This window comes from Cervus elaphus, chromosome 33 (genome assembly GCF_910594005.1).
Source record: "Cervus elaphus chromosome 33, mCerEla1.1, whole genome shotgun sequence".
Taxonomy (NCBI): domain Eukaryota; kingdom Metazoa; phylum Chordata; class Mammalia; order Artiodactyla; family Cervidae; genus Cervus; species Cervus elaphus.
Window position 1 is genome coordinate 46,751,422 of NC_057847.1, and position 12,386 is coordinate 46,763,807.

Here is a 12,386-nt window from a genome sequence, read left to right on the forward strand (position 1 = left end):
ATCTCCATTTGTTTGTATCTTTTTGCCCTTTCATACTGTGACCAACCTAGATAGCATATTACAAAGCAGAGACGTTACTTTGCCGACAAAGTTCCGTCTAGTCAAAGCTATGGTTTTTTCAATAGTCGTGTATGGATATGAGAGTTGGACTATAAAGAAAGCTGAGCGCCGAAGAACTGATGCTTTTGAACTGTGGTGTTGGAGAAGACTCTTGAGAGTCCTTTGGACTGCAAGGATATCCAACCAGTCCATCCTAAAGGAGATCAGTCCTGGATATTCATTGGAAGGACTGATGCTAAAGCTGAAACTCCAATACTTTGGCCACCTGATGAGAACTGACTCATTGGAAAAGACCCTGATGCTGGGCAAGATTGAAAGTGGGAGGAGATGGGGATGACAGAGGATGAGATGGTTGAATGGCATCACCGACTCAATAGACATGAGTTTGAGTAAGCTCCAGGAGTTGGTGATGGACAGGGAAGCCTGGCATGCTGCAGTCCATGGGATTGCAAAGAGATGGACACAACTGAGTGACTGAACTGAACTTGTTCGTATCCATAATTATGAGGCATTCATCTGCATATTTAGAGCACACAGAAATAAGAAGATGACAGGAAAAAAGCTGGAAAAAAAACATGGCTACATGTATTGGGTCAATATAAGAAAAAGATCTGGTACAGACAGGTTTAGGAAAGTTTGCCTTTCCCCAAACCTGCTCTGGATTTTTGCCAACCCTTTCTTTGAAAAACTACCTCAAGTGCTTCCTTTTGAATTATTTTTAAATGAAAAAAGAGTTTTATGACATCCTGAACCAACAATATAGTGAGCCTGATTTCTCTTTCTGCTGTCTCTGAAAGAAGTGCCTTTGGTGGAGAATTTAGACTTCTGTAAATATATGCTAGGATTTGTGTGATGTTGTTCCCTAAAGTGGACAGAAGATAATCCACAATCAGCTCTTACCACCACCAACAACAAACCACTTTCTTGCAGTCATATAATCTATTTTTCCCCCTCAAGGAATCCCAACAAACCTCACCCAAATTTCATCTTCAGTAGACCAGGTACGAAAGGATGGAAACACAAGCCAGTCTGTATCGGGAGTTCTGTCCCTCAGTGAAAGTCAGCAGAGCCTCATTTGGGGGGGATGCAGAGGGCTGGGGGTGAAATGGTCCCTGCGCACTTAGGAGTAGCATTCTCAAAATCACGTGTAAAACTTCTGGGTTAATGATTTCACTGGCCCAAGATAAAAAAAAGGAAAAAAAAGGCATATTAACTCCAGTTGATTTTCTGAAAAGTGTTGCTGCCTTTATTTCCGGAGATTTAACATCTGCAAACCATAGAACTATGTCTTTTGGCCTGCTTCCCATTACAGTATTGCTGTGAAGACTAGTCAGAGTTTAGGATGAGGAGATAAGTTGATAGATGATTCATTTCTCTACAAGAATTACCAATTTTAAAATAGCAGAGTTTTATATTAATAAAACTTTTAGCCCTTTTCATTCATTTTAATTTTTTTAAATGACTACTTTTATTTCAGTATAAATACAAAGATGGTTACCGCAAGCAGCTCGGCCACCACATTGGAGCCCGGGACATCAAAGATGACCCCAAGATGATGTGGTCCATGCATGCGGCCAAGATCCAGAGTGACCGGGAGTACAAGAAGGACTTTGAGAAATGGAAGACCAAGTTCAGCAGCCCAGTGGACATGCTGGGGCTGGTGCTGGCCAAGAAGTGCCAGACCTTGGTCAGTGACATAGACTACAAGAACTACCTGCACCAGTGGACGTGCCTGCCTGACCAGAACGATGTCATCCATGCTCGGCAGGCCTATGACCTCCAGAGTGACGTGAGTACTGAGACCCGTTAAACACCACTGTTGACCATGCTCATGATGGTAATACATAGTATTATGCAGATAATGGTCTAGGATTGGTAAAGCCCTCAGAAAAAGAATGCTTTTTTTCTCCCCACCCTTAATTTACTGTGCTTTGCTTTTCTTTTAGAGAGAACATAATACCATGAACTATATCCAACTGGGGTTCATATTTTAAAAGACATAGACATAGAGTTTGCCTACCCACATTTTAAAATGTGGTAGTCCTTTGCATTCATTTTTGAAATCAAGTGCCATAACAGCTTCAGTAATCCTTGCTTTTGTGTTTAATCTCACCAGAACATTTATAAATCAGATCTCCAGTGGCTGAGAGGCATTGGTTGGGTCCCCATTGGGTCTGTGGATGTGGTCAAGTGCAAGAGAGCTGCAGAGATACTGAGTGACAATATCTACCGCCAGCGTCCAGACACGCTGAAATTCACCAGTGTGCCTGATTCCCTGGAACAGGTGCTAGCCAAGAACAATGCCATCAATATGAACAAGGTGAGCCCTCAACCTGGGGGAAAATAAAATACAGCTGTATGTCCTTGAGAATATCTATGACCAGCTAAATCTTTTTTATCCAATTGCCATCCTGTGTGTGGTGATTTGGTTGGGTATTCTCAAAATGTATTTAGAAATTTGCGCCTTGACATCTCTTGTGAAATAGAGTTAGGAGTAGGACAACTGTTTGGTGTTTAAATTGTTTTAAGTCTAACTATAAGTGTTTGACATCAAGGTTTTTTTTTCTTGTTTGATACTTACCTAATAAATATAGAACAAACAAGTCAGGTACAAGTCTTCATAACATTTATCAAAAAGAAATCTAGAGATGGCGTAACAGGTGCATCTGTAGCCAGTAAACAAACAAAATCATCAGAAGGATTTGCTGATATAACCTCAGTACATATAGATGTGTATACATGCTTGGGTAATACTTGCTTTTAATTTAATTCAAGTGTAGGTGGTCTTGTAACAAAATACACACACATTTTCTTTTTATACCTTAGCCTACACTTATATTTAGTGACTATGTATATATTGTAACATCAAAGAGATTGAAGAATGTTGGTGTACAGCACGCAGCCCAGATAGTAAGGATGTTGGCTTTCAACTTTGTCATGATCGTTAAGTTGGAAACCTCTGTTTACAACAAACATTGTTTTCCTAATTCACTAACCTTTTTTTATCCTTCACAGCGCTTATACACAGAAGCCTGGGACAAAGACAAGACTCAAATCCACATGATGCCTGATACACCTGAAATTACATTGGCAAGACAAAATAAAATAAATTATAGTGAGGTAAGACTGTTTATTTGAACCTGACCATGTTGATTTTGCTGATGTAGCAGAAAGGTCAGAATTATGGGTTTAATTCACATATTGATCAGTTAGCTTAGTTTTATTTATTTTTATCTATAATCTACCATGAATATATGTATCCTTGTATTCAAAAATAGTTAGAGAAGAAAATAACATAGCATTGTATTATTTAATCAACTATTTGTTGTTGTTAAGTCGCTAAGTCATGTCCAACTCTTTGTGACCCCATGAAATGCTGCATCCCAGGCTTCCCTGTTCTTCACTATCTCCCAGAGTTTGCACAAACTCATGTCCATTGAGTCAGTGATGCTATCCAAACTGCTTGTCCTCTGTCACCCTCTTTTCCTCTTGCCTTCAATCTTTCCCAGAATTAGGGTCTTTTTCCAGTGAGTCAGTTCTTCACATCAGGTGGCCAATGTGTTGAAGCTTCAGCTTCAGCATCAGTCCTTCCAATGAATATTCAGGGTTGATTTCCTTTAGGATTGACTGGTTTGATCTCCTTGCTGTCCAAAGGACTCTTAAGAGTCTTCTTCAGCACCACAGTTCAAAAGCATCAATTCCTCGGTTCTCAACCTTCTTTATTGTCCAACTCTCACATCCATACTATACTTCAATTAAAAAAAAAATAGAAAAAACAGATAAATAAAAAAATATCTCCATGTCATGAGTGGGGGAAAAAAAACTCTCAACTATTAATGATTAAATCATATTGTGATTTTTAATTTTTTAATATTAAATAAAACAATTTTTAATATTGTGCTTCAAATTTTGTTCAGTGAGTTTTCCTTTAGTTATCTCATCTGTAAAATGAGATAAAAATGGCTATTCAAGAATTTTTATGATGGCTAGATAGGATAGTATGTGTAGTATGCCCCGGGTGGAGCCTGGCACACAGTAACTGCTTAATACTAATTACTTCCCTTTACACTCAAGTCACCATGAAAATTAGATTTATTTAATCTAAGCTTAAAATAGCCTGTTTATTTGATGTATGCTCAAAATAACCACAGTTTATTTACAAGAACTGAAATAAGAATTCTTAAATTCATCCATCTCAAAACTGTGTGAGAACAATAAAAAGAAACAAAACATTTTTTAACATACTGTCTCCAGCCGCACTAAATTTGTCATCACATATCTTTGCAGAATAGGAAACAGTTTCTTACCCAATTGTTCTCATCAAGGTCAAGAATTATCTGGTTCATTCAAGATGAATGTTGATTTCTTACATGCTTTTGTATATCTTCATTCAAAAAAAAAAAAAAAAGAGGGTGGAGTTCCCTTTAGTTTGAGAACACTGGAAATTTTAAGTACTCATTTTCAAGTCCCAACCACATTCATTATTTTACTCCTGTTAATTACTTTTGACTATCATCATGTAGCCCTGAAGAAGAGGCATGACAAGTAAAATGAAGAGGAGTCGGTTTCCTTTAGTCTAGCACTATAAAAAGGCCCAAGAACAAGCCTGATCATAAGTATGTGACTGACCTTGACTTCAGTCATTTTTTTTTTTTTTCCAGTGGGTTTTGTCATACATTGATATGAATCAGCCATGGATTTACATGTATTCCCAATCCTGATCCCCCCTCCCACCTCCCTCTCCACCCGATTCCTCTGGGTCTTCCCAGTGCACCAGGCCGGAGCACTTGTCTCATGCATCCCACCTGGGCTGGTGATCTGTTTCACCATAGATAGTATACATGCTGTTCTTTTGAAATATCCCACCCTCACCTTCTCCCACAGAGTTCAAAAGTCTGTTCTGTATTTCTGTGTCTCTTTTTCTGTTTTGCATATAGGGTTATCGTTATCACCTTTCTAAATTCCATATATATGTGTTAGTATGCTGTAATGTTCTTTATCTTTCTGGCTTACTTCACTCTGTATAATGGGCTCCAGCTTCATCCATCTCATTAGGACTGGTTCAAATGAATTCTTTTTAATGGCTGAGTAATATTCCATGGTGTATATGTACCACAGCTTCCTTATCCATTCATCTGCTGATGGGCATCTAGGTTGCTTCCATGTCCTGGCTATTATAAACAGTGCTGCGATGAACATTGGAGTGCACGTGTCTCTTTCAGATCTGGTTTCCTCAGTGTGTATGCCCAGAAGTGGGATTGCTGGGTCATATGGCAAGTGGTGCTGGGATAACTGGTCAACCACTTGTAAAAGAATGAAACTAGAACACTTTCTAACACCATACACAAAAATAAACTCAAAATGGATTAAAGATCTAAATGTAAGACCAGAAACTATAAAACTCCTAGAGGAGAACATAGGCAAAACACTCTCCGACATAAATCACAGCAAGATCCTCTATGACCCACCTCCCAGAATATTGGAAATAAAAGCAAAACTAAACAAATGGGACCTAATGAAACTTAAAAGCTTTTGCACTACAAAGGAAACTATAAGTAAGGTGAAAAGACAGCCCTCAGATTGGGAGAAAATAATAGCAAATGAAGAAACAGACTTCAGTCATTTTTGAATGAGCAATTTTTCTCTTGGCCAGGGAGCTTCTCTGTTAGATTAGCTTTTCCCAGATGTTCTGCCTCACCCCAGGCAGATGCTGTTAGTTTCTAAGCCAAAGAGTAAGGATGCTTTTAAGCCTCTCCCTTTTGTTAAAATTAGGTCAGATGAAGTAAGGTTTCTTTCTTTTTTTTTTTTTCAGAGGAAATTAGGCTATCTTTTTTACTTCTCAAATTTCAGCTGGATTTATTTCTTTTAAATGGCATAATTATGTTAATTCCCTAAAGACTGTCTTTGAAGATTATAGAATGGCCCACGTGAATTTCTTCTCAACCCATTACCAATGATACCTTCACTTCACATTTAGTAAACAAAATAAAGCAACCATATCTTCTTTTCTTTTCTCTTAAACTCACATTTACCTGTTCTAGTTCTCTTGGAATATTCAAACTTACTAGACATTGTTTAAAACATAGCCTTGATGACACTAAAAGTGTTTTCCTTGAAGCCCTGCCTCTTTTTCCAATGTTGAAAGAACAATATGTTTGGCTTGAAGCCACAAAGTGATTCAAGCACGTTTTTTCCCACTTATACATAAGGACAAACTTGAGAATTTATCGTTCAAAGGAAAAATATAAAGTATAAAAGTATTTGACTCTCTAGTTACAAAATAAACATTTCTAGAAATTTTTAAGAACAAATACCCTCCCTTGGGATTTTATCTCAAATACATTAAATTTATTCTTGTCTACTTTAGCTTTTCCTTGTAAAAAGTTGCAACATAAGAGAATGTGAATTGTCACACATTAATAATCCACATTAAAAACATTCAGTTACATCCTTCTCAAACTCTAAACATTATTTAAAAATTATTACTAATTAAGAATTAAATTCTTGTAATGGTTCACAAGTGAAAAGGACTTAATACTACAGGTAGAGATGATTTAATGCGGTGGTTCTCAAGCTGTGTTCCCATTGGAACACCTATGTTCTAACTTCTGTGTACGTCTGTCTTGCCACAGAAACTGAATAGTGGGTATTTTGCCAATTCATAAAGAAATCATTATAATTTCATCAGTTTTGTCCTTTTGACTCGTAAATCCCTGGTTCCTGCTACCTCTCTGTCTGCTAGCAATTGCCAGCTATCAACAAAATGAATAGAGAGCGAATGGTATTAACAAAGATATTCAGAAACAATGGATAATCCTTAGTTTAGCACTGTTAGAATACAGGTACATGTTCATGATGATAGTGTTGTTAGTATATCATATTCTCTGCTGGTAAAATTGATCCTGATTCAAATTTGCAGTTAAATAAACAGACACTTTTGGTAATTTCATGAAAAGAACAAATGCTGAGCAATTCAAGCACATTTCAGAGTTAATAACTTAATGAGTAAAATTTGAAGGAGTTAAACCTGCTGAAAGTAAAATTTCAAGTTCAACAAATAACTTGCAGACTGTCTAAGTAGGAAGTAAAAGGAAGAGACAGATCTTAAAAAAAAATTTTTTTTATATAAGGCTGAACATACTAGTTTTTGTTCTGTATCCAAAAGTAGTCTTCCTTTCATCACAATATTGTAAAAGCAATTATCCTCCAATTAAAATTAATTTAAAAAAATAGTAGTCTTCCTTTGATGGAAATATTAATATATTTTTATAGTGAAAGTGAGCACTGTGTCTAAAAGTTACTACTTCTTTCCTCAGAACCTCTATCGCCAGGCCATGGAAGAAGCCAAGAAAGAAGGATATGACTTAAGAAGTGACGCCATTCCTATCGTGGCTGCCAAGGCCTCCCGGGAGATTGCGAGTGATGTAAGAGCTGATCACGTGCTTACATCTGTTACCAACAGCCCAGCCGCCTGCATAGGGCATCACCCTCTTGGGACACAGCTGGGAGTCTCTGTAGTCATCATCCACCCAGCTGCCTTCATTGCATAGTCAAATATATTGAGGCTTTGAGACAGTCACCTGTCCGAGTTTCATAGAGATACACTGGGTTGTGGTTCCTTTGATGCTCATATTTTGGTCCTTGCTTAGTAAGACTGAGTACCTTGAGCAAAGTTAAGTGGTCATGTGTTGAGCTACTCATAAAACCTCGTGAGCTCTCCTCAGGCTATACTCAAGGCAAAGATGCCAGGAAAGAAACAGGTTTAACTGAATTCTTCCCCTTGACTTGAGAAAGGACATAAAATAGCGAAAATGTTAAATATTTCTTTGCTGTGGGTTCCACAAAAATCAATATTCCTTTACCCTAAAAATGAATATGTGAGGTTCCTGTACAACTTAAATATTAATCCAAGGGTAGCAAAATTATCCATTTTGGTAGGTTTTTCTTTTAAATCATAATAAAATTGAATAACCATTTACCACTTTCAGTATATAGTCCATAAGTATATTCACATTGTTGTACAACAACTTTTTGTAAAAAAACTTTGTACAAAACTTTTTCATCTTGCAAAACTGAAACACTATGCTCATTATCAACAAGAATTGCCCATTTTAAAACTACTCCTTGCCAATTATTATGCAGAATGCCTTAAAAGAAGAAAATTAATGAGCCATTATAAACACATCCCTCAAATATGTTCTCAGTTCAGTCTGCAGGCATGACTGACTTCCGAGAAACTACTTGTCACTGTAACTGAAGTTCATTCTTTCAATGTTCACTTTTCCGTCACATTTTTTTGTGGTTAAAACATATAATTTGCTAGCATAATATAAAGGAATCACTATGGAGTCATTCTGTGGAGGTGAAATGAGCACCGCATCTTCTTTTTTAAGACAAAGCATGCCCCAACGTGGAGCATCCTAGTAGCCGGTTTGATGAAACTCCCCTGAAGTCCTGAGGATTTTGTAGGAAAGCTTCACCACAGAGAGAGCAGCAGGGACCAGCCCTTGGTGCTTCCTCCTCGTTTACTGGGTTCTCTCTTTCAGTATAAATACAAAGAAGCTTATCGTAAGCAGTTGGGCCACCATATTGGTGCCCGAGCGATACATGATGACCCCAAGATGATGTGGTCCGTCCACGTTGCCAAAATGCAGAGTGACCGTGAATACAAGAAAGATTTTGAAAAATACAAGACCAGGTTCAGCAGCCCAGTGGACATGCTTGGTATTGTTTTGGCCAAGAAATGTCAGACTTTGGTTAGTGATGTGGACTACAAACATCCTCTGCATGAGTGGACCTGCCTGCCCGACCAGAATGACATCATCCATGCTCGGAAAGCTTATGACCTCCAGAGTGATGTGAGTATCTGCTTCTGCATCCTAGTGTTAATAATAATGGTACAATAATAATAATACTGGGTTTCCCAGGTGGTGCAGTGGTAAAGAATCTGCTTGCTAATGCAGGAGACGGAGGAGATGCACATTTGCTCCCTAGGTCGGGAAGATCCCCTAGAGGAGGAAATGGAAACCCACTCCAGTATTCTTGCCTGGGAAATTCCATGAGCAGAGGAGCTACAGTCTATAGCGTCACAAAGAGCTGGACATGACTGAGTGACTGAGCACTCTAATAGTACAGTTAGCATGCCCTATTGAGAGTAAAAGAAAGCCAATAACTACGAAGTATCTAATATATTCTCTCTATAGCACCCCATTACATACCTTATATTTTGTGATTTTGAAGATGAAAATAAAGGTCAGAGTTGATTAAAAATTTCCCATCATGAGGGGAAAAAAGTGTAGGTATGTGTAGTGATGGATCTTTACTAGACATATTGAGGTGATCATTTTGCAATATACACACATATTGAATCATGATATCATATACCTGAAACTGATATAGGTCAATTATATTTCAATTAAAAATGCATATCAAGAGTATGATATGCAAAACATAACATTACTGTGTGTTGAAACTCGTGACTATAATTGAATTTCACCTCTTTTCCTTAAAAAAAGGCAAGAATTTTTGTTACTGCAGTGCTTACACAGTGTTGGTCTAAGTATATGGTTTTTTTGGGGGGCTATTAGAACACCTTTTTCAAAGCTAAAGAAACTCTGCTCTTAAGTGAAAATCTTTTAATACCCTCAAGGGCAGGACAGTGTCTTTACTTTTTAGAAAGATCTTTTGTTGTTCCTAGTACAATCCTCTATGCCAAGCAATGCTTAGAGGAAAAAAAAATGTACTCAGGAGTCAATAATGCTTATGAATGAGTGATTAATTGAGATAGCAGCTTTGCCTGTTCAGTCTTTTTGTGTTTCTGTCACAGTATGATCCATTTTGTGACTCTGAATCTGAAAAAAAAACTAATTATTATCATAACTGTGTTTCTTATTGGTTGATTTGCAGAATTTATATAAGTCAGACCTTGAATGGTTGAAAGGCATTGGCTGGGTTCCAATTGACTCGGTGGAAGTAGTTAGAGCCAAGCGGGCCGGAGAGATACTGAGTAACAACATCTACCGCCAGCGTCCAGATACACTGAAATTTACCAGCATAACTGATTCCCCGGAGCAGGTGCTGGCAAAGAACAACGCTATAAACATGAATAAGGTGAGTCTTCACTCCTCAGCATCAAGTATAGGAATTTACCGTAGAATGAAGTAAAAATTCTGACACGTTACTACATTTTAAAGATTCCCATAGGATTTATGATACCTTTAAAAGTGATTTTCCCATTATAACACCATAGTTACTTAGTAATACTTCAGAATACTAAGCTGTTAAAAATACCATGTGCTGTAAGTATTTCACAATTACAGGTATTAAAAACTGCAACCCAATCATACTTTTTAGCACTATTAAAAAAAGTTTTCATAAGGAACAGTAAAAACAGAGTCAATGAAATAGTAAGCTAAATTCTTTTGGAAATAGTAATTTTTCTACTTGAAAAGTAGGAATTCATGCAACTTTATTAGTTTTATTTCTACTTTGTACAAAGGAGAGGTAACTGGCACATAATCAAAAAAATATGAACTCCAAAATAATTTTTCTCATCTTTTTTTTTTCATAGCGCTTATATACTGAAGCCTGGGACAATGACAAGAAAACAATCCACGTCATGCCTGACACACCAGAAATCATGCTAGCCAAGCTCAACCGAATCAACTACAGTGATGTGAGTAACCTGCTGATCTTATCATGAAGAGAAAGGCAAAAATGAACTACTATACCAGTTCCCTTTGTGAAATGTTTTAACCGATTTATTGTATGCACTGCAAGGCAATATTGTCACTAAAACAGATAGTTCTCCTTTGATTCAAGAGATAGTTTTCTTGATTCAATTTTGGGCTGTGTGGTAGGTCCACAAAGTAGACCAGCCTTTTATGAAGATGACATCATGAAATGAAATGCTTATGGATAAGTATCCCAAAAGGGATTATACTACTAAAACCTTATACGCCCCTATGGGCAGTGTGGTCATCAAGTCATTATTTTATTCAGCAACTATTAGCAGGTCGACACTGGGTCTAGAACGCAGTGAGTTGCTGTACTGTGTATTCTTTTGCTGCTTCATTGTGTTCTGCTTACCATTTAATGTTATTTGCAAGCGTTTTCCTATGCATCTCTTTCAGAACCAACATTTTCATTAGAGTGGTGATTTTGAAACCCTAATCTACAGATTGATCATAGTCTGTGATGATAGTCCATGGCAAAAATGGGAAAAAATAAGAACAACACATTGAGTTGTTCTCAAATTCAAATATATTCCATTTAGAAATAGCCATACTTATTTTTCTCCTTCTTTGGCATTAAGATGGCCTTTCTTTTATGTTAAAATTGTGATAATAAACAGTTGGGATTTTTTGACATGTGCTTGTTTGGCAAAACAGAATTTTAGCAACCAGATACTGATTCCTCCCTAAAAACTTTTGTGATTTGCTAATCAATAAAATAGCAAAGTTTAAAATGTGCCCTAAAATGCTTGAGCACCTATGAAACATAGTTTTCTGCAAACCCACACTACTACTTAACTCTGTGGATCTGTTTCTGTAGTTTAAGTGAGGACAGATAAAGCTTAATAATAAATAGCTTCATTTTTCACAAAAGGAGCAATGATGGATTAATTCTCTTTTCTGCAGAAACTCTATAAACTTGCTTTGGAAGAGTCCAAGAAGGAAGGTTATGACTTGCGTTTGGATGCCATTCCAATCCAAGCAGCCAAGGCATCAAGAGATATTGCTAGTGATGTAAGTTGATATTTTTGGAAGATGAATTTCTTACTCAAAGATGTTTACAAATAGCAGCTTTTACAGCTTTTCTTGCCAGAAATTTAGCCTGCAAGTCCCAGTCTCCTTTAATGATTCCCCCACGTACAAAGTTGCGAATGAAAAAGAAAACAAAAGATACTATGTTCAATACCCATTAATCTGTTAAAGATGGAGTTACACTCTTTAAAAATAAGTATTTTATGAAAACTAAAAATGGGCTCCTATTTTTGAGCCTCAGAAGTTGAGCAGCTGATGACCCAGATGTTTGTAATAAAGAAAAAACGTTTTTGTTAAAGACATTGATAGCACATGTAAATCAGCTAATGTGAATGTGAACTTTCCTACTACTATCCATTTATTCTTGCATTAAGAGAAAATGTTAATTATGGGTACATTTTAGAGTTCTGTTTAATCCTTTAGTTGACCTTTAGTTGACCAAGGAGAACCTTGGTAGGTTTTCCTACCAAGATGCTCATAACTGGACACATGAACAAGTTGAGGAGTAAGCAAAGCTTTTCCTCAGCACCCGCTTTTCTCTCCTCTGTAGTCCTTCATATC

At 37.1% G+C, this 12,386-nt stretch overlaps 1 protein-coding gene across 1 annotated transcript in view; it reads left to right on the forward strand.

Annotated features, from left to right (window-relative positions):
• Window positions 1-12,386, forward strand: part of NEB (nebulin) — a 220,594-nt gene that overhangs the window by 109,936 nt on the left and 98,272 nt on the right. The window contains 8 exon segments of the mRNA XM_043894059.1: window positions 1,538-1,849; window positions 2,177-2,380; window positions 3,076-3,180; window positions 7,377-7,484; window positions 8,607-8,918; window positions 9,967-10,170; window positions 10,631-10,735; window positions 11,700-11,807. Of these exon segments, the coding sequence (XP_043749994.1) occupies window positions 1,538-1,849; window positions 2,177-2,380; window positions 3,076-3,180; window positions 7,377-7,484; window positions 8,607-8,918; window positions 9,967-10,170; window positions 10,631-10,735; window positions 11,700-11,807 (1,458 nt within the window).